Raw genomic sequence first — 23,089 nt, 5'->3', positions numbered from 1 at the left:
ATCTCCCCGTCCTCCCTCTCACACCTGCTGGCCCTACTCCCACCCCGGGCCCCATTTCCATCCCAGGAAGCAGCAGCAGGACCTCTACCCCCACTTCCAGAGGCCCCCCTCCCGCACCAAACTTACCCCAGCTGCTGGGTGGGCCCTGCTGGGGTAGGGTGGTAGGCCCCCCCCCCACTCCCAAAGCAGCGGGGCTTAGCCTGAACCCCTCGGAGAGAGGAATGGGCAGGGCGCACCTCTTGGACCGATTGCTTCAGGCTGGCCTCAGACTCAGACCGAGGCAGCAGCGTTGGTTACACTCCGCTCGCCGGGCCAGGCTTTTCTTTACAGAGATGAGGGCCAGAGATTTCCTCTATTTATTTTTAAAGCTGAGCACCTGACACTCCCATGACTACGGGTGCTGGGCCCCTCGATACAAATCCAGCCCTGCCTGGAGCAGGTGGGAAAGTCACCTATTTCCATCCTTCTTTTAAGAACCTATTTTTATTTAGCCATTCGGAGTTTGTGGAAGGGAAAGCTCATGGGACACGTGTAGTGCCCACCAGCACAGTGACTTCTCCAGTGACAGGGTTTGGCTATTCACATCTCTTTAAAACGTTTGTCATCCTGACCTGCTCTCATCTGGCGAGGAAAGATCTAGCTCACCGGGAAATTAGGCCCTAAGTGGCTGGGTTCTGGCTATTAATTCACAAGCCGGCTGAAGTGCAACATGCAGATCTCCCCAACTTCTGTGCAGAGGCAATAAAGGAGAGGCTGATCTCTCTTGCTACCTGCAGTCCTAAGGGGGCTCCTTCTTGGCATGGAGCACATGCTGCCTTGCCACCCAGGGCCCTTTGCAGCAGGGGGAGGTCAGGGCGGAGAGTGCAGCAGCTGAGCAGAACATTCCAAGGCCATTCTACCTACACAGGGACCATCTAGGGAAGCTGCTGCCCCTGCTCCAAACAGGATCGTTGTGAATCACTGCCCTGCTGCTGCCTGACAGTAAGCATGCTGGGACCTGGGCCACGGAGCACCGCTGGGCCCGGGCTGTTATTCAAGGAGCAGCTCCATTGGGATTCTGTCTTGTATCTGCACTTCAGAGACGGGGGAGATGGGGGATAAGGAATCCTTGAGTCCTCTCACCTCCCCGTCCCATGCAGCCAGCGAGAAGTTTGCCTGAAGTAACAGGGTGGCTGCTGGAGAAAAGACAATTAAAGAAGTTCCTGGAGGATAGATCTGTCAATGGCTATTAGCCAAGGTGGTCTGTGACCCCCCAGGTGTCACTAAACCTCTGACTGCCAGAAGCTGGGACTGAATGCCCAGGGATGGATCACACACAGTTGTGCTGTTCTGTTCATTCCCTCTGAAGCATGTGGCACCGGCTACTGGCGGAAGACAGGACACTGGGCTAGATGGACCGTCGGTCCGGCTGTTCTTATGTTCTAATCTAAAGATTTCCAGGAACAAAAGCACTAGGAGCAGCAGACGGGCTCCACCAGCGTGTTCAGAAACAGGGCATTGTTCTGCTTAGCTGGAATCTGTACCCAGCCAGCAACGTCTCCTGGGTATTGCCCAGCCCTGTCTCCTTCGCCGCACCAGAACCAAGGGCATCCGCAGGGCCTCGCCGTTCCCCTGATCCAAGCGCAAGGAATGCAGTAATCACAAGAGACAGTTCCAAAGGTTAGGAAGAGGATACATGCAAATCATTGTGCCTCAGCAACAACAATAACCTTTTCCATTCACAGTCACAGCACGCGCTAGTAACCGAGCACAGCGCAGGCTGCTGCATCCTCTTTGGGGGTAATGCCTTCGCCACAGGCTTCAGGGAGCCGATACAGCAAGCTCCTCTCCCAAGCCCTCCCCCCGCCCCCAATCTCTTCTGAGCAGGAGGGGTGGGGGCTGGATGCACAAACTGTCCAGCAGGAATGTCTGAATTTGGCCTCTGCGCACTGGAATCTGGGTCTTATTCAGTCCTGTGCACAGCAATGGCAGGAGGCCAATGCACCATGTATGTCCCATGTCAACCCACACAGCTGGGCGTGAGTGGTGCAGACACTTCATGCTGACTGCCCAGGTGGACTGCAACCATCAGCTGATCTGCCCTTTCGATCACACAACGGCACTAGACATTTCTCCCCCCCAGCCCCTCCCTTAGCTGTTCCCTGTTCGAGTAGCCCTGTTCTCCCCTAGTTCCCTACCCATGTGTATGCTATTCCCCTTCCACCCGTTTTCATCTCTGCGCCCTTCGGATACCAACCTCACTGCTCTGCCGGCTCTCACAGAATCAGAGAATATCAGGGTGGAAGGGACCTCAGGAGCTCATCTAGTCCAACCCCCTGCTCAAAGCAGGACCAAACCCAACTAAACTCTCCCCCTCCCTCAAACCCCCTCTGCTCCACAGCGAAGACTAGATCTCGCCCTACTCACTTTACTGCTCTGCCTTGGGTCAGGCTCTGTTTAGCTACGGCATCTCCTCCACTCTGGGCTCCATTCCCGACTGCCACAGACTTCCTGGGCGATCTGGGGCGAGTCACTTAGGCAAAAGGGCATACCTGCCTCAGAGGCCTAAGTCTCATTGACTTTCAGACTCTTGAATCAATTGGGTGCTTTTGGAAAGCTTTGGCTTTTAAATCTTTTGTTCCTCAGTGCAATGGAGACAGCAATTCCTTCCCTTGCAGGGGCGCCACCAGGGTGAATTCACTGGCTGCGAGGTGCTCACTATGCAGACTTTTCCAGCACACAGGTTGATACTCCAGGCTTACACCGGCAGCAGACAGACCAGAAACTGGGCCTTTGTGAACTCATTTGAAAAAAACAAACACTTTTTTTTCCCATTTGTCCTTAGGGATCAGCAGCCTCCTTGCAACTATCCAAAACAGGCAGCTTCACTTTCTTCTGAGGACACACAGGAGCAGCTGCTCTACAAATCGGCTTGAAAAATAACTCATGGGCTCCAGGGACGTACACTCAATGCAAGTCTTTTGCTTTATTGCATATTGCCATCTTAAAAAATGTACAGTCTCATAACATACACAGCATTTTCTGGCAGCTAAACTACTAACATTCTTGCACCTAACTTGATCGACTACTAAGCAAAGAAGGTCCATGACATATACTTCAGTTTACAAGTAATTTTTTCCTTTTTGGCATTATTAAAAAAAAAAATCTGTAAAATACACACCCAAGAGAAAAGAGTGGCTACTGACACCAGCACCTGTTTAAAAGTAGCTTTCAACAATGGCACATGAAATTACCTGCACATGGCCTTTTGTTTGGAAAGAAAACGAAATGGCAAACGCAGCCCAATAACCAGGCTGATGGAAAACAAGAATGATCTGGAAGGGCAACTAAGCCCCCGAGCTCCACTGGAATCCCATAGGGTGAAGCCCGAGAGCACCACATGGCTACACAGGCTGCGGAAGCGGGATCCCAATGCAGGACTAGAGACCTTTTCAAATTCAAAACGCATTATTCCAGCGAAACAATCAACTGACCATTCCTCAGATCGTCAGACACGAGACTCCCTCGCCCACCAAAAAGAGTCCGTTCCCTAAATTGTGTCAGCCCAAATTTCTGAATCTATAAATAGAAAATATAAATAGAGGCACTTTAGTTAAGGAACAAGAATCACCATTAAACTTTTTTTCCCCCTTCTTCTTCTTAAAACAAAGTGCTTCACTCCCAATCTTTGAAAATTTGCAGGTTTCGCAGTTGCTTTGATAGGAGGTGCAGGACTTTACCGAGCCGTAACTTTGTATTTATTACTGCTTTATACGCTTTTTTATACTTACAGTGCGTCGAACGTTGCAATGAGGAAAAACAAAAATCGTTAAGACCACAGCTCTTGACAACTCTTTTTAAAGTGACACTTCACAGCTTTCAGAAAGCACAGAGACCCCGGGCCGGCTCTAGGTGCTAAGAACCATATTTTTATACAAGTTACTTTAAACAGCACATTTGCTATACAGTACATATAGGAAAAATGACACCCCAATCCCACCGATAATACCCATTGCATGAAAAACTTATTTTGAATAGTGTTAATATCTAGTGCAACAGGGACAAACTAATCTCTCCACAGGAAAAAAGAACAAAAAAACAAAAAGAGCATAAGAATATTGATGGTATAAAAGAGTTTGTTGGTTTTAAAAAAATAAAACCACCACAAATAAATAAAAGCAAAAAGTAACAGTCTTCCATATATTCTGTATAATTTAAGAATATTAAGTGTTACTATGTTAATGGCATTTACTTTTTATTTTCCAATTTTTTTAATTTTTTTTTTAATTTATGTATTTATTACTTGTTACTAGTTTACTCCCTGAGAGCTTTGGGGTTTTTTTGGACTGACATTTTACAGGTAGTTTTGCTTACAAATTTTAATGACAATATAAAAACAGCAAACCACTTGAAAAAGTACATTGTTAAGAGAGAAATATTTCTTGGCATCATTGCTACTGTATGTCCGTTAAAAACAAGGGGCCCGGTTCAAAGCCCACTGAAGTCAATGGGGGCCTGTCCATCGACACAATGGGTTTTGGATCAAGTCCTTTGTGCATTGGTTTACATGACCTTCAGTTCGGACCTACATTTAGGTTACGTCTACACTAGAAAAGCTACAGCAGCATAACCGCAGTGCTGCGCCGCTGTAGTGCTTCAGTGTAGACACCCGCTACGACTACCATCACTGTAGGTAGTCCATCTCCTCAAGAGGAGGTTGCTAGGCCAACCGAATAATTCTTCCATTGACCTAGCGCTGTCTGCACCAGGGGTTAGGTCGGCTTTACTACATCGCTCAGGAGATTTTCACACCCTTGAGCGACAGTTCAGTTGACTTAACTTTTTAGTGCAGACCTGGCCTTACAGAGGATACAGTTTGTCCCACTGAATAGAAAATGGAAAAAAAATGACAACACAAAAAGTTGGTGCTCTTTGTCTCAGCAGAACCCCTCCCTCCCCCACTTCCCATTTGTCATGAGCAAGAAAACGTCGTAACAGTAGAACTATGTCTATGTATTGTTCTAGCAATAAGCACACTGTGGTAATCTGTCTTGAGCAAGAGCAAGGGTTGCGGAAAGAGACATAAGTCCAGTGCTTCCCAAAAACAACTGAAAAGGGATTATCAAGAGAGTGTGCAGCACGGAACTCATCGGAACCCGCACAAGAGCAGAGATGTTCAAGTTTTGAATAATAATAAAATGGATGGTTTCCACTTGACTTTCTTTTTTCCCCCCCAAACACACTTCAGACTGTGTGCAAGGCGTTCCTAGCAGACTAACATACTGTATTCTTACACCACCACTACGGTCTCCAGGCTGATCCCCAGCAGTCCGCGATGACACCCCAGCACCAGTGGTTCGGATAGCGGCGCCGTTTTTGTTTCTCTCTTTGCTCTCCGACATCAGTTACACCAAGGTAAAGAATTCCAAAGGGAGACCAAGTAGAAAATATTTCTCAATGCCTTTGTTTACTACAAGGAATGTTTTTGTCATCTCTTTCTCAGGAGACACAATATTGTGCTTGTACACCAGAATAACTACTTTTTGAACAACGTGGTTGAAGGAAAGAAAATGGAATTTGCACTCAGTGACCAGTATCTATATACGTGTTTGCGTGGCACACATATATACACTGTCCTGCTTGACAGAGACAGACAGACACTTATATTCTCCATACATACCAACAACCAGACTTTTTATATACACGATACATATACACACACGCACACACACACACACAGAGAGTGTGCCACTGTTTCGGTTTGAATTACAAGGCAGTATAATGAAAAATCCTAGCCACTTCAAAAAGACTGCTAATCAGTTTTCTAAAAAATGTTTACAAAACCAAAAGAATCAGAAGTTGAGTTTGGTGACCGGCCTCTCGCGGCTGCTGTCCGTCAGCTGGTTGGTGATGCGCTTGCGATTCCGTTTCAGTTTCGAAAGGTCTTTGTCAAAGACTTCACCTGACCGTAAAGCCGAAACGAGGTCGTCGAACTCCCCACCTTCCTCGCTGTTTTCTTTAGCCTTTCTGGCCTTGCGTTCCCGCTCGCGCTGTTCTTTCAGCTAGAGAGGAACCAAGAAGAAAAATAATCCAGCTCGTTTTCTGTAACACATTGACCTGAAAGGGATACAATTTAAGGCCTTGATTTGGTTTTTTGGCCTGGTCTACATTTAAGTAATTTATCATCACTACTCTGTGGACTGGGGTGTGATTTTTTTTTTTTCTTTTTTTAAATCAAAATGGTTACACTGCTACAACCACTTGAATGGATGCATAGTAGAGGTGACTGACTGGTGTGTTATTCACTTCCTCTCAAACCAGAAAGCTACAGCAGTATAAAGCACATACATTCTAGTATACCTGACTCCAGGGGCTGTATTGCTTTAACTATGGCGATACGGCTAAAAGCAGGACAACCTGCTAGTGTGATAAGCCTTCAGGTACCACTGTGACTAGAGCTACGTTGCTCTGGCAGCACCTTTTGGAGCTCCCTGGTCTGCAGTGCATGTGCGCTGCGCCTCCCAGAACCAGACAGCATGCATGGGGAGCGGGCCCTCTGCATAACACACCCTTTGGAGGCGGCAGCACGCGCCCCTGTCCGGGCCGAAACATTGAAATGTTCTGGATTTCAGTATTGAAAAAAGATCCCCATTTAAAAAAGGAAAAGGAAAAATTCAACTAACGTTCCCTCATCTTCTGATCAGTGATCGAGCTAGTCAGAGACACACTTTTATACATTTCAATGGGAGGAAGGAAAAAAAAAAAAAAACTGATGGAATTCTTTCTGTGTTTTCAGCCAGGCCTGGCAATGCTGGCTGAATGCAAGGGGCAGGGGTGGAGACAGCCAACAAAGGCCACAGCCCCCTCTGTCCCTGAGCCTCTTTGGGGTGATCTAAGCCCCTTGGGGCGCTAACAGGGAGCAGCCTTTGTGTGACGGAGCCCCACTCCACAGCGATCTCATCCTTGATTTAAAAACAGAACACAAGTGCCCCGGAACCAGTGCACGTTCGATAGCCGGCCAGCAGACGTCGTTATCCATTTCTGTCACTGCTTAGCAGCTATGTATATTGGTGGAATTCCAGTACAGTGACTGTAGTAACATGGCAGGCTTCCTATGCATGGTGCAGCAACATCACACCGCTGGCATTGCTTTGGAGATAACAATCCCGGTTTTGTCCTTCTCCCCTATGCAAGAGGCTCAGGCATCTCTGCTCCGGCATGCCATTGTGGCTATCAAAACCTTTATACCAGTTATCAGAGCTGAACACTGCGAGGCCAAATTTATCCTGGGGGCAAGCTTGATAAGGTCTGTGGAGTTGAGTACCCCAGTAAACTCAGCTCCTTTTTCCCCCCCATCAGATCACGAGAGGACACATAAGAACGGCCGTACTGGGTCAGACCAAAGGTCCATCCAGCCCAGTATCCTGTCTACCAACAGTGGCCAATGCCAGGTGCCCCAGAGGGAGTGAACCTAACAGGCAATGATCAAGTGATCTCTCTCCTGCCATCCATCTCCACCCTCTGACAAACAGAGGCTAGGGACACCCTTCCTTACCCATCCTGGCTAATAGCCATTAATAGACTTAACCTCCATGAGTTTATCCAGTTCTCTTTTAAACGCTGTTACAGTCCTAGCCTTCATGTACTGAGAAACTGAGTCTGTAGCATCTCCTGCCTACTGAGATGGTGACCTGTCCACAGCAGGGAACTGAAGCCGCCAGGCCTCTCAAGGCGACTCTGAAAAAAATTTGGATAATCAGCTGAACATGAGCTCCCACTTCTTCTTAGTGTATGTGCCACATGCCTCAGGTGGCACGTGACCAGGACTCATCACCAGTTGGTCGTCTGGTTGGATCATTAGCTTCCCCGGCCTGGTCGCTGATGGGAGTGTGACATGAATGCTGATCCACGCCCCCAGCTCCCACTGTGATACTATGGCCAAAAGAGCTAATGAGATCCTGGGATGCATAAATAGGGGAATCTCGAGTAGGAGCAGAGTGTCTGTATTTGACACTGGTGCAACTGCTGCTGGAACACTGCGTCCAGCTCTGGTACCCGCAGTTCAAGAAGGATGAGGATACACTGGAGAAGGCTCAGAGAAGAGCCTCGAGAATGATTCAAGGAATAGAAAACCTGCCTTACGGTGATAGACTCAAAGAGCTCAATCTATTTAGCTTAACGAAGAGAAAGCTAAGGGGTGACTTGATTACAGTCTATAAGGACCTATAAGGGCAACAAATATTTAATGTATTCTTCCATCTGACAGAGAAAGGTCTAACACAATCCAACGGCTTGAAGTTGAAGCTAGACAAATTGAGACTGGATATAAGGCATACTTTTGTAACAGTGGGAGTAATTAACCATTGAACCATTTACTGAGGGTTGTGCTGGACTCTCCATCACTGACAGTTTTTAAATCAAGCTTGGAGGTTTCTCCTAAAAGCTCTGCTCTAGGAATTATTTTGAGGAAGTTCTGGAGCCTGTGTAATACAGGAGGTCAGACTAGATGATCACAATGGTCCCTTCTAGCCTTGGAATCTATGAAACATCTGGCTTAATGCAAGATTTCACTTCCATAGTTTCCAAAGGCAAAATTGTTTTGCCTGGTCTGAAGTCATTAGGGACTGTACTGGACTGCACTCTATGGTTCTCTTAAAGCCACAGGTCCCTTTTGATTCTGCTCCCTGGAGCAAAATTGATTATGCTTTGAAGAGAAGCAATTGGCAGCATGTACTATTTGTATTACAGTTGCAGTTAGAGGACCCACCTGAGATGGAGGCATCATTGTGCCGTGGCTGCACATACACAGAGGTAGAGAGATTCCCTGCTCTATAAAGCTAACCATCTAAATCGACAAGGATGAGGGGCCTGTCCTGGAGATCTCACAGTCTAAACAGACAAGGCACGCTAGGGTGGGAAAAAGCAAGTCAGTATAATCTCCATTTTACAGCTTGGAAACACACTCGGAGAGATGAAGTGACTTGTCTGAGGACACAGGAAGTCCAGGGCACAGCTGGATAGGCTGGACCCAGGTCTTTTACATCCCAATCCAGTGCCCTTATTCACAAGACCATCCTTCCTCTCAAGGGGAAGAGACAGACCTAGGCGGTTCCAGGTGGGATTTCCAAAAGTTCTCAGCATATATGTATTTGTTCCCAGTGAAGTCACTGGAAGTTCCACCATCCATGTCAATGGCAGGAGAATTAAGTCAAGATGTAGAACTTCCAAAGTCCCACCCCACAGTAGCCCTGAGGACTGAAATGAATCCCACATTTCCGAGCACATGCTAATAAAATAGTCACCATCTCAGTTCCTCCCATCTTCTCCTCCCTGTCGAGCATCCTGAAGCACACGCTGACATTGACTCAACCATGCCTACAGTACGAGCACTGAAGATCATAGCGAGCAAGTTCTCCTCATACCTGTGCTTCCATGCGCGCCCGACGCTCCTCCTCCTCCTTCCTTTTCCTCAAGTTTTCGTTCTCCTGCTTGGCCTCAGTCACAGCTTGAAGAAACTGATCAAAGATCCCAAAGAACTCATCCGGCTGCATTTTGCTCGCGTCTTCCCCAAAGTGCTTCACTGCCTTGGTAAACTGGGGAAAGAACAGGAAGGAGTAGTAAGCTAGTGAGAATCCACTGAACCAATAAAATCCTTTCCTGAAAACCATCTGCCTGACAGATAGCCAGAGTAATATTTAAGGTGGTATTTGATGGAGCGGGGAATTAAAGGGGAAATGGTTATCTATTAATTCAAGTCTCAATTTAAAAAAATAATCATATTTCGTCCTCTGCTCATTAAGCGATGGCTTTTAAGCGAAGATTTTCCAATGGGCTGTTCCTTTAAATCATGTAAGGAGTTTTACACTCCTGTTTCTGCTTAACATCCTTTACTACCTAACTCAGTTTTATTAACTAAGCAGTAGTAAAAACAAGGAAGCAAAGTACTGTGGTGCCAAAGACTGAAGACATAAAACTAATAGCAGACACGGCAGGGGCAGGAAACTTGCACTTTTAAGTTTTCTTTGAAGTATTTTTTGGGGGTATTATTTATTGTTGCCACATGGTTCAATATTGAAACCAAATGTGTTAGTGAAGCTCTTAAAAGGCATTTATTATTCAGTCAGAAACGACACCAGTTAGAGGAGTACGAAGTTTGCAAGACCTATAGTACCATCCATGGACAATTCATGTGATTACAGCAACGCGGTAGCTAAGGTCGACGCAAGACTTCCATTATATGCCCCTGCTTCTAGGTGCCTTTAAAACTGATAGAAGTTGTCCTTTGGCCTGAGGTTCCTTGAGCTTATTTGCAGCTGTGGGGGGGAGGAAAGGTGGGGCAGAGAGAGAGAGAATGTGTGTAAACCTTGTTAAAATTGTGATTGTACATTTTTGAGATTATCATGCTTTAAAAAAAAAAAATGTACTAGTTACTTTGGTTTCCGCTCTGCTGAGAAGGAAGGATAAAGATTACGGGTAACGTTTCTGGAAGTGCCTATGTGCACTTATTTTCCAAAGAGGCTTAGCCACTTCCTAAGTCTCATTGAAAGTCAGTGGGACTTAGAATATTAAGGACCAGATTTTAAAAGGTATTTAGGGGCCTAAGGATACAAATAGGTGCCGGGTGGAATTTTCCAAAGCACCCACGTGACTGATTCCCATTGAAGTCAATGGCAGCTAGGCAGCGCTTTTGAAAATCCCACTAGACGCCTATCCTCACCTTTTAGCCCCCCCCAAACTATAAAGGGCCAGATTTTTAAAGTCCCACCAACTTTCAATGAGACTTAGGAACTGAAGTGCTCACAGGGGTGTAACGCCCCTGTAGGCATGGAGGACACAAGCTACAAGGTACCCACCTTGCGCTAACATAGTCCTGTTGGAAAGAGGACGATGTTCATGTGATCTAGGTACCTCGCACCCTCAGCGTGTGCACAGAGAAGATACAGCGCAGCACACTAGCACGATCTGCAATTCACATCCCTTAGTCCGAACTGCAGGCATAGTCTTAGGCGATTCTGAAAACGTTACCCTCCTACCACCTGGAACATTCCAGAAGATTGACCCAGCATCCCCAAAAATAACGATAACGAGACTGAAATCCAGAGGAGCCTTTTAAAAGTGAGCATCACATTAACTGAGCATGACGCAGGGCCCAGTGCATGGCTGCTGCACTGTCTGACAGCTGTCGAAGCAGCAGCTCAGCGTTTTAGAGTAGGCCTTGAGTGACACTTCGGACTTGTCTACACTAGAGCCAGCCATCAGTTGTAGCATCTCCACTGATTGAAATGCATCTTGCGGCCATACATCAGAGCGTACCAGCTGATTGGCCGAATGGCAGCATTAAGTTACCCCGATAGCTGGTACGGGATAAGTGGCCACTGCAGCTCAATCTGCTGAGCGCCAGCATGGATGAGGCCCATGGGGCTGTGACTGCCAACAGCTCCCATCTTTGATCGTTCCCTCAGCCAGGGAACTTAAGAGACCTGCTGGCTGAGAATCCCACAACCCCACTCTGCAGATCAGGAGTGGAGGCGGCATTTCCATAGGGTGGGGGTACAGTGGGGAGACATTGTCAGAGGACTGTGATGGGGCGGGGGAGGCCTGAAGACCTGTGGTGCTGGAGCTGGGGAGAAGATACCTGATGGCCATGCCTGGAGGACTTTTATAGGCAGGCGGAAAGCTGAAGGGAGGGGTGAAGAGGAGACCAAAGATGTTCACCATCTTTGACAGAGATTAGATGACAGCTCACACTCTAACCAGGCTTAGGTCAGCCCAGCACGGACAGGCCTTATACCAGCCGTGCGCACATATTCCGCTGGTAGCGACGCCCTGACTGAAACACAAAGTGCTCAAGGGCAGATGAGCCCATAAACTGCAGGATTTGAGAAAGGCTTCAGTCATCGCTGGGCTAGTCCTCTCTTTCTCCGGAGATAGCAGGGTCAGCCACACAGGTCTCAGAATAGAAGACCGAGGTTATGTCTGAACTGTTATTTCACCCGAGTAACTTTCAGGGAGTGATTCTTTCTGTTTGCAATGGATCATATGTATTGGTGTATGTACTAGTTGTATTTTCTGCTAATCAATCAATCAATCAATCGCTAGATACAACAGCATGACTGCTCACTATCCTATCTCCGTAGGAGACCCTTACCACAGCATCCAGCAATAGCATTCAAGTTTAAGTTCTTAACAAAAAAAATAGAAAAAAATCGATTGGGTTTGAGGGAAGGCTTTTTTTGATAAAAATCTAATGCAAATAGTTGATCTATTGTTTCTATCCTTTGGGGTAGATCTACTGACATATGACATTCAATGTGAGAAGGTCCTTTAATACCAAACCACTCGCCTCTAAAATAATTACCTATGAAGATCATGGATTATACCAGGGATCTTACCAGTTCTTTAGCTTCCATCAGAAGATCTTCAACGTCAGAGAAGCCAAAGCTGGCTAACGTGATGAACTGGCTGACGACTGATACAAACTTGTCTCCAGGCTGAGAGAGCAGCGATTTCTGGTATTCCAGTTCCTTAAGGAAATAAATTTAATTTTGGTCAGTGTCTGTTTAAAAAGGGACATAGGATTGAGCATATTTAACAAAGCCCAAATATATCCGATCTTAAAAAAAACTTTAGCAGTCTCTTTCCCCATGGAGAAACTATAACACAGGTAAGATTTCAATTACTTTACTAGATGGTCTGACAATAAACCCTAGGACCTAGGTGTCTGATCCTGGGCACAAAGATGTGACACTGACTCTCTGTTCTTGCGAGAAAGCAGGGTGTTGAAATACATCAGAACATAAGAACGACCATACTGGGTCAGACCAAAGGTCCGTCTAGCTCAATATCCTGTTTTCTGACAGTAGCCAATACCAGGTGCTTCAGAGGGCATGAACAGACCAGGTAATCGTCAAGTGATCCAGCCCGTCGCCCGTACCCAGCTTCTGGCAAACAGAGGCTAGAGACATCCTCTCTGCTCAGAACAGATACACTGAGCAGAGGTGATGCATGGTGAAACACACCCAGAGGTGGCAGGCGTCCTGCTAGGACTCCTTGTCTGGACAGCGTTGCCATAGTAATAATTAATTCTCATCTCTTCCTATTCTGCCCAATTCTTTGGGGTGTGACTGTGCAGAAACAGGACAATTTTCTGTTTTATTTCCCCTCTGAAACCAGCGAAACTGGTCAGAATTTGTCTGCCAAAGGAGTGGTGCTGGCGGAACCACAGTGTCCCAGATTAGCATTTTGCTGCTGCGTAGCTACGTAAGGGCACCCAGCGTTCTCCATAGTTAGCTGGCTGTTTTCTAGTGGTTCCTCTTCAATTTTCACATTAAGGCTGACAACATTCCCCAAACCTCTGCAGAAATCAGATAAAACATGAACAAACAACAACAAGCCTATAACCTGGTCTTATCATTTACGCAGGGCTTTCCCCTAAAAAAAAAAAAAAGGGCAAAACATACCCACTTTACCTATCTCCTTGTTTCTGTGGCTACTGAAGCTTTAACTCCACCACCATCTCTTTATACTGTCAAATGCAAGAGTTACAGGAAAACTTAAACTCTAGAAAGCCTATTACTTTTCTTGTAGAAGTTAGCTCCCCAAACTGCTATTATTTTTATACATATGTTCACACACAGTCAGTACTACTCAAGGCAGAGTTGCTATCATCGAATGGAGCTGTGCACAACACTTTATGGAGCACACCAGGATGCTTAGGAATTGCACGTAAAACATGCTCTCTCATCACTTCTAGGCTCAATGTACTGTCAGGTCACCAGGCCAGGATTATTTTGGTGCTCGCTCTGTCTAGATCTATACATGGAACTGTAGAGAGCCGCCCAATTATCAATAGAGCCCCATCTCCTATGTCCATGGAGATATCTTCCAGTCCATTTGTTCACCACTTCCTTCCCACGCCTCACGCGAGCTCAAGACCAAGCAAGAGGAGCTGCTGTCTGATCCGGGGGCTTCATGATGGGCAGTTTTAGAGGTGCAAGCCCAGTACTCGTTCATTACCTCTTCATGGTTTTGGTCAACACAGAAAATAACTAAACTTACCCCAACTCCCTGGGACTCTATTAGGCGTCTGGCTGATTTATAACCAGCGTACAGTAACTCCTGTCCCGACGCAGCCTTGAGAGAACAGGCACACATGCAGGGCAGGAAGGAAAGACAAACTGATCCCCAGGAAGTAAGATAAAAGCAGCTTTGCTAAGGGCTTCCTGTCCTGCCTCCCTAAGGATGGATGCTATGAAGCTTGGAATCAGAGTGGACTATTAAGTGGGTAAATAATACTTACAGTTTCCACAGCCCTCAGGCCGCTCCTCAAGGTGTTTATTTCTTTCTCCAGCTCAGTCATGCTGTTGAAAATGGCAACGCTTTAATTTTAAGCCTTTCCTAATGAATTGCATAACACTGTGCTCGAGTCAACTGTGTTTTCCCCTTTTAAAATAATCCCTCACGGTGCTTCCTGTTTTCAGATAAGCAGCTTTCAGGTGGCAAGTTACGATGACACACAGTGACCAAAGAGACTGATGAATGTGAAACTGGTTATGGCTGTTTATTTTGAGCTATGCACACTGTGTTATAAAAGGAACAGCCTCGAGTTAAAAATCACGGGCCAAATCTTGGCATAGAACCCATCTGTGGAGCCTTGCATATGTTTGAGGGGAGGCAACCTTACCCGCGACCCTCCCGGTAACCACGTAGCAATGGTGGGACCACCAAATTCTTCCTCAGGGGCACTGTTTGTCTCCCCACAGCTCCCCGTTCCCTTCCACCTCCCAACTGCCACATATAGCCATTGGGACACAGGGGAATGACATCAGATCAAACGGGGGCTCCATGATGTCCCAACACAGATTGACATGGCTGAGTGGTAGTTGAAGAGGAAGGCTCAATAGGCCCAGCAGCCTGAAGGCATCTCTATAAGAGCTGTCGGCTGTGGAGAGGTCTTGTGGCTTATCGGGGCAAAGATTTCGCCTCCTCTCCCTGAGGGGCTGGGGTAGGAGACAGTAAGTTAGACCCTTCCTGCTCCCCAACTGACAGTCCCTCAATCTTCCAGCCCCAGGAATTTTTAGATGAATATCATAAGGGAACTCTCCTCAGTCAGTGTCTTTCCCCTCAGAGTGGCAATAACCACCATCGCCCCGGTGTGGAAGGATACAGAGACCAGGGTCTGCAGGGAGCTGGTTGTAGAGTTAGGGGATTAATCTCATTTATATAAGGCCTCCCCCACCCCAAACACTGCTCTCTGCTCCCATGGTGTCTCCACCCATATTCAACACCAGGCCCAAGCATCCTGCTGCATTGTCGTCATACCCCTTACTGCTAAGGATTTGGCCACATATAATTATAATATATAAAATTATATAAAATTACTAAAACTCAGTCTGCTGTAAACATTAAAACACTTGCCACCGTTTATGGTATTTTGCATGTCGCTGGTCTTGGACAGTGAATCTAGACTTTGCATTAAAAGGGCCCTTTGAAACGAAAAGAACCACAAGCCATTACGAGGTTTTGTAATACTCCTCACCACAACCCTAGAATTTAGGATTAAACGATCTAACATTGACCCTTTTAATATGTATCAATATATCCGCAGTTCAGCCTTAGACATGCCTGCACCTTTGACTTATTAATACACACTCAAACTCCACAGCAGCAAAGCATACACATTTCAAAACCTTATTCATTTTCGTGTGACTTAAGCATGTGCTTAAGGGCTTTACTGAACCAGGGCCTCAGTCTGGTTATAAAGAAATTCAATCCACTTGCAACTGGTTTAAAAAACTAGTGGGCAGAATTTAGTAAGCAGTGGGCCACGTTTTCAAAGAATGCAGCAGATGCCACAAGGCTTGCATTATTGGTTTAGACATGCTTGGGTGAACAGCTCCCCGCTTTGCATGCCCTAAAGTCGGGTCACAGGCAGAAAAAGGAGTATGCAGATTTGTGCAGACATTGCCATTGCATTCACGTTTAAATATCTGACCTATATCTGCAACCCATCTTTGTACAAAATTCATTCATTTTAAAATTGTGTCTATTCATAAATGGAGTATAAAGGCTTCTGTGGTAAGCATAACAGGACATGGCTGTTCCGAGTGGCTCTCCCCTTGTCACAATTAAGAGATTTACAATTCTTTTCTGTTAGGTCAGGGGTTTAAAATCTCTACAGTTGACGTGTGCTTTGTCAACAGTCTTTTGCTTCTCTCTAAATGGTGGATTCCAGACACTGGTGGGGGAGGGAGCTCATCGGAAGAAATGCAAGCAAAGAAGAATGCAGTAATATTATCACATGTACAATATTCTGTTGGTTTAAGTTGGCACCTTAACTTCTACCTACTTTACTTTGGCTGCTTGAGGGATGTCTCGCAGCTCTTCATGAAGCCTGAGGACTTTGGGATATTTCTTCTCAACTACAGTTATGAGATAGTGCAAAAGGGTGATGTTCCTATGATAAAAGAAAGACGACATTACAGATATTAAACTGTCACTAGCCTCAGAAGTTGGGTATTAGCCCTAGTGTCCTGGCCAAATTCTTGCTTTGGTCATTATAGTCTACGTGTCTAAACTCTTCTGGAAGTCCTAATTAGTTAGGGCATTCTTCACTTCCTGTCCTGATGGCTGGGTAGCATTGGGCATGCTGTCAAACAACAGCTGCCTTCCACCCCCAAGGTGGCTGATGCTCTCCACCCAGGCCTGGTGCAGAAGGTGGCTGCTTGCCTGTTAGCCAACATTAGCTGCAGTGGACATGTTACCTCGGTGCTCCAGGAACTGCATCCATCTCCTATGCAATTCCAGGTGTTGACTTTGGTTTGTTGGGGTCTGGCTATCATGGAGGCTGCCTCTCCCCCACCAGGAGCCGAGGTCAGGCCAGGAGTCCCTACAATCAGACATCTAGGGGCTGGTGACCAAGGATTCTCAATGGAGGGCACTAGACTCTAGAACGTCATTCCCCCCTCGTCCAACACAGTTCAAGTCTGTTGACAGCTAGGTCACAGGGCAAGGGCCCACGGATTCTCTCAAGCACCTGATGAAAAGGGTGGCTGGAGGGAGACAGTCCAGAGACGCGTCCTCCTCTTTCTGCTTCTTGGCAAGAGGAAACACTGCATGTTTTATTACATTTTGTATGGTGCCAGCAGCATTAGACACAGACGCTCATTTAGGACGCTATTTTGTACGGGTGCCTCCAGCCTGGCCACTTCTCACCACACCCTGCACCATCTGGGAGCTGGCTGCAGATGCAGCCCCTCTGAGGGGCCCCCTGCACTTTGCAGCAGCCCTCATTCACCAGGAGGTGACTGGAGCTGGGAGCCAGTTCAATTCCAGGCTGGCCAACCTGCAAGCCCAGGACAGGTTGGGGTGTGTGAGAGAAGCTGGGGCTTCTTCCCAAACAGCCCACACCACCAGCAGGATACCTGGGTGCCCCATCAACACAGCTCTGGCCTGGCTGCATGGCCCAGCACTGGAGGGATGTTCAGGACAGCAAAATCCCTTGTGTTGGTCCCAGCGGGAGACGTGTCCTGAGATGTATTCAGGCACATTTTATAAATTGATCTATAACTCTACAGAAAGGGACCAAAAGTCACCCCAGGCCTGTAGCAAAAATACTCCATTCAAAGCGGACCCAGCAACCAACCACCCCAATCTCCAGACTAAACAGTACAGGTGTGCCTGAAACCTAAATGGCCCCGCCACTGCAGGATCTGCTCACGTCCCTTCCCAGAGCCTGCTAGAGACACGGAGGTACCCCACTCATGGTAGCTGGTGGGAATCATTTCAATGGCATTTCCTCAACCCCCTGATATTATACTGTCACTGACTGCCCAAGGGATTTCTTAGGTGCCTACCACTGTGGTGTCTAAGGTATCCTTGAGCATGCCCAGAAACGCAATTGTGATGCTGGCAGACCAGCTCATGCCAGGGCCTCACTGAACACTGACAAATGCGTAGCTGGAAACAAGTCTGGCTTATCTGTGTGTTACTATTGTTAAAACAGATAGTAGCATTGTGAGAGCGTGTTTATATTTGATGAAATGCTTGTAAGATGCTGCATGTATTGATCTCACTGAAAACAGCTGTATCCCCCGGTATAAAGTTATATTGAGTGTTTGCATTGTTAACATCTGTAACTGTGTAACTCCAACAGGAAAGACACGGGAACTAGTGTAAAATGCTGGCTTTCTACTGAAGGTATTAGGTTTTGCTTACAAGAAGGCCCATTGAAACCAAATTAGACATTGTGAAGCACTGACTGTTCCCCCCACACCTATGAAGAAGGGAGTAATTTATGGATCCTCTGAGCTATTCAGAATCCATAAACGCTTTCACCGATGCGACAGGCTGAGCCGCTCACTTGTCAATGCTGGACTTCGTGTCTGCAATCTTGTTTAGGCTGATGATTTTGAACCCAAAGGCATTGCCTCTCTGGCCTTTATTCATGTAGTTTCCAAAGGCCAGAACCACCTCCAACAACTGCTTCAGGCTGTTACTCTGAAGCACCTCCTTTGAGCCAGCGCGGATTGCTAAAAGGGGGAAAAAAATGTTTTTGCTGCAGTTAGGTTCTGGCAATACATGACACAGACTAGTTTGATGGTTACTTTAAATACCAAGCCACCATAACACAAGCTAACTGGAACTGCAGACCAAATGCTGCAGGTTACCATTGATGCTGACAGACCAGGTGCCAGCTCATACCAAGGCCCCTCGGCCTCACTGAGCACTGACAAATGCATGCTGGCTCACCTGTGTGTTAGCATTGTTAACAGACATGTTAAGTTGATCATGTGTTAGTGTTTGGACTTTATGAAAGGCTTGTGAGTTGCTGTATGTACTCGTAACACCTGTTATAAGGTAATATTTAGTGCTTGCTTTGTAACTATAGAAGTGTTGGCTCTGCAACTGGAAACCCCCCAGTCAGGAGAGAAGCATTACCAAGTCTGAAATACTAGTTTAACACAAGAGGTGTCATCTCCTGCCCAAGCAGAGGCGGCCTATAGACATCAGACAAGCCATTGTGGAACATCAGTGGGCAAAAGACTTCGCTGATTGCTCCCCCCATGCCCAGGAAGAGGAGTCTTGCACAAACCCTCGTCTCGTCACACTCTGAACTCTAGGGGAAGGGACTAAAAATCCCTGACCCAAGGATCTGTATCACTGCGCTGTTTCCAATTGTGTGAGGGCAAAAGCAAGGAACCCCCAAACTGCTTAGCCCTGAAGGCCACACAGAGCTTGCACATTAGAGCTGTTTCTACGACCTTTGAAACCTAAGACTGTAACTCATCTCTGCGTGTACATTACCTGCTGTCACCTTGTCAATAACTTTTCCCTAGTTAATAGGCTACAAGTGTTGGCTTCGGTGAGAGATCTAAGGTACAACTGACCTGAGGTAAGTGACTGGTCCTTTGGGACTGGGAGTAACGAGCATTGCTGTGATTTTTGGCGCAAGGGACCATCTATCACAAAGGCAGGCTTGCCTAAGTGTCAAGAGAGGTCTGGAGTGCCCCACGGGACTGACCGTGGCTCCACGTTAACGCTGTTCCAATGCTCGAGGAGTTCACGCTCGACACTTGGCTGGTGAAATCTAAGTATAGATCACACAACCAGTTTGGTAATTGAGCCCTGGCTTGTAACAGGCTGCCCCGAGGTTGGCATCCATATCCGTGAGCCACTCCAGCCAGCTTGACAACCACCTGTTGGGGCTGATGAATTCAAGCTATTCTAAACAACAGCGTAAACCATTTGAAAGTATTAATAATCACCTCTTCCTTAAAGCAATCCTGTCAATACCAATACACCCAAAATCCGACCTCTCCCTCTTGGTATATATTTGCTACTTCCACATAGCTTGAGCATATTTGGTTTTTGAGATTAAAACCTCAGTTCTCCCCCTCCCTCTTTAAAAAAACCAAACTGACAAGGGCAACACTACAATTAAAAAAATCAATACTCCAGTGCATCAGGAGGGAAAATATTTCTGTTTAGAAACAGATTTTCATTTCTGGATTCCAGGGCCTTGCTAGACACAAACGTATTTGGTTTTATTGTGAAGAATACGTTGAGTGAATCTGGGCTTTATGAGTGATGTGAAAATTGGGGAATGCTTGACATATCAGCAAAAGCTTTCTAGCAAACCAATAAAAAAAACAACAAAATCCCCATTAACTTACATTCAATCTTGGGCTTAACTTCTGCAACTCTCTCCGCAAACTTCTTTTTGAAGTAAAGGGACTGCAGCCTTTGCTGATAGTGATTTATCCTGTCAGAGTAAAAGATGCACACATTGAAATTCGTTTGCTACTCCACTATTCACAGCTGCAGATAGGAAGGGCCAATTTGACCTTGAGAGCACCTTTCTCTCTGAACTGCAGTGGGACAGAACAGATGATGCCTTAAACTGCCATCTCTTAGGCCCCAATCCAGGTAAACGCATGCTTACGTCCATCCCCCTTCAGGACATTATATCACCACTTGCTTAACTTTAGACATGGATTAGTCCCATTGAATTCACTGGGCCTTAAGCATGTGCTCATGAGCTGCCCTGAAAAAGAGATGCTCTCCTGAACTGAGTCCTCAGGATGTTTGTAATGGGCCATAGCTGCATAGACAGGTAGACAACACAGCTACCAGCTATGTGGAACCTGCAACCTTCAGTACCAAAAAAAAGCTTTCCTCTACAGTTGGCCAAGTTCCTCTGAAGCATTAAAGGTACGTCACCGCTGGAGGCAAGTCATTGGGATATGTTGGCTTGAAGATCTTTGCCAGCATGGCAAAGCTGATGTTCATAGGTCCTGAAAATGCAGCAACGTTTCCTAGTTTTTTCCCCCCCCTCTGGGTAATGCAAACTCTACAGTTAATGGTAAAAATTTCTAGACAGAGGGCCAGATCTTCAGCTGGTTTAAATCCGTGAGAGTTGTACTGTTTTATATCAGCTGAGAATCTGGCCCACAGTACAGAAAAAGGAAAATTGCTCCTGTCTTGCATAATTTGGACAGTACTCTCTACTCTTAACCACACTCTCTACAGAGAGTTCTAGCTTTAAACATTCAGCACCGGGAGATGAAGGTTGCACATGGAAGTTCCTAATTTATCCCCAGGGCAGCAAGGCAACAGGCTCACACATGTATATGTGAGCTGCAAAATAAATAAAAATATCCAAGTGGATTTTCAAGCCAGGCCTCATTAGACTCCCCAGCTGCATTACACAAGATTATCTAGCTCATTTATCTAAATATTTTATAGAAGCCCTGTGACTAATCTGCTCAGCTGCCATTCCAACAGGTCTAGTGCGTAACTGCTGACATTGTGCAGCTGGTAGATTCAAGCATACCTGCTCATTTCAAAGAGGAACCTGTCAGCCTTGGCCATGCGATCTAATTCATGTTTGTGCTCCTCCAGAAGGTCAATATCGGCTTTCTCAGGAACAAATTTCAGGAGCTAAAAGGAAACACAATTTAGACACGAGACCTACACTTGTTTTTATGCAGTCCCTTTCTTATAACGGGGCTTTGGCGTCATTAACAAATGAACAGAAAATGAAACACTGCTGTGTCTACTTTCACCCCAAAACCTCCCCCACGTACAGAGGGTGTGATATGGAGCTATTACAGATTGCCTAGGAAATACTGAATGTCTGCCATTTCCCACACACACACATTACTGTTCAATACTTTCCACCATGCCCTGGACATATGGTTTGATTTTACACGGGCTAAGCTGAATCTTCACCCAGTCTGTTATAATACAATTATTTTAGATGGTAGCACAGTGGTTCTTAAATTGCCTAGTGGTCAGATCAAAAGAACGAACTAAAAATGGTTGAAAAAATTTAGACAAGCCATTCCCCCGCCCCTCCACCCCAAAATGCAGTTGTGTTGAATCCAAAATGTTTCACGGAAACATAGTGGTGTCAATGTACATTTCACTGGGAAAGTTTCTCAGGTCCAGAATGCAACAGGGCATGAGAACCACCCCAAACTATTCAAGAGCCCACAATAGGATGTAGAGGACTCAAGTTATTGTCTTGATTCTGCCTGATCCAGAGCAGGGATTTCTGGGTCTCCCACTTTCCAGGGGAGTGTCATCACCACCAAGCTATTCAGGGGTCTCTATCTCTCTCTCTCTTGTGTGCTTTTTCCATGAAAAGTTTTGAAAGGTCTTAGCTCCATGATAACAAATCTCAAAACTTTTCAGAAAATTGAATTTTTTTTTCTACCCAGCCCTGGTTGCCATCAAGGTGTTTTTACTTGCAAATTATATTCCAGCTAATTAATCCTCCCAACTCTGCTCTGGAGGCAGAAGTATTATCTCTGTTTTACAGACAGTGGAGAGCTCTTTGTTTATTTCCCTGAGATGCCCAAGGTGTCTCAGCAATGTAATGTCAGAGCTGGGATTAGAATTCAGGTATTTTCGCTCAGATGTTGAGTTGCCTAGAATGTAGATCAGTGCCTCTTCGGTACTGCCAGGAAGGCAGCCAATGCATCACCACCCTCACTAGTGCTTGGCTGAAATCAGCTCCTGGATAAGGAACAGCTGATTGAAGCTGAACTGGAGTGAGAGGGAGGCGATGCTGGTGGGCAGAGGAAAACACGCGGGGGAGCTTGCAGCCCTGGTGTCGTCTTCTCCGGTTAAAGTTACACACCCACAACTGGTCAAAGCAGCCTCCAGCTTATGGCAGCCCTGAACCCCTCACTGATGTTGAGCTCTCCTATTCCAGCATCCTCAAGTGACTCACTACCATCTCTGGCTGGCTAGGAGACCCTGTGCCAGGCTGGCAGATGATATGCCTTCCCAAATGAACACCAGCAGTGCAGCCACCTGGGCACGAAACCTTCAGCCCTCAGGAAATTCCAACGAGAATAAACCAACACAGAGCCGCTCTCAATTACACCCAGCTGCCTGCAGCCCCTAGGGACTGGACAGGAGTGTTAAAGCTGTGCCCCCTTTTGCCTGGGAAGGCAGGGAGCTGTCAGCTGGGGATATCTCCAGAGCAGGCAGGTCCCCAATGCTGCTGTGCAAAAGGGTTCACAGCAAGACCAAGACTCTTGATTCGCCATTTGAATTCTGCATGTTTGGCTAAACCAATGGCCCTTACTTTTTAAATGGA

The 23,089-nt window shown here is 46.4% G+C and overlaps 1 protein-coding gene across 4 annotated transcripts in view; it reads right to left on the bottom strand.

Annotated features, from left to right (window-relative positions):
* Window positions 1-2,941: 2,941 nt before the first annotated feature.
* Window positions 2,942-23,089, bottom strand: part of DAAM1 (dishevelled associated activator of morphogenesis 1) — a 165,487-nt gene continuing 145,339 nt past the window's right edge. For all 4 annotated transcript variants that reach the window (XM_045014066.1, XM_045014068.1, XM_045014067.1 and 1 more), the window contains 8 exons: window positions 21,314-21,420; window positions 20,154-20,242; window positions 18,341-18,509; window positions 16,328-16,435; window positions 14,279-14,339; window positions 12,372-12,503; window positions 9,402-9,572; window positions 2,942-6,041 (listed from right to left, as the gene is read on the bottom strand). In XM_045014066.1, coding sequence (XP_044870001.1) covers window positions 5,832-6,041; window positions 9,402-9,572; window positions 12,372-12,503; window positions 14,279-14,339; window positions 16,328-16,435; window positions 18,341-18,509; window positions 20,154-20,242; window positions 21,314-21,420 — 1,047 coding nt within the window. In that variant the 3' untranslated portion in view covers window positions 2,942-5,831. The remainder of the gene's footprint in view (window positions 6,042-9,401; window positions 9,573-12,371; window positions 12,504-14,278; window positions 14,340-16,327; window positions 16,436-18,340; window positions 18,510-20,153; window positions 20,243-21,313; window positions 21,421-23,089) is intronic.

This window comes from Mauremys mutica, chromosome 4 (genome assembly GCF_020497125.1).
Source record: "Mauremys mutica isolate MM-2020 ecotype Southern chromosome 4, ASM2049712v1, whole genome shotgun sequence".
NCBI lineage: Eukaryota > Metazoa > Chordata > Testudines > Geoemydidae > Mauremys > Mauremys mutica.
The sequence above is the reverse complement of the archived record's forward strand: the minus strand, read 5'-3'. Positions and strand labels throughout refer to the sequence as shown.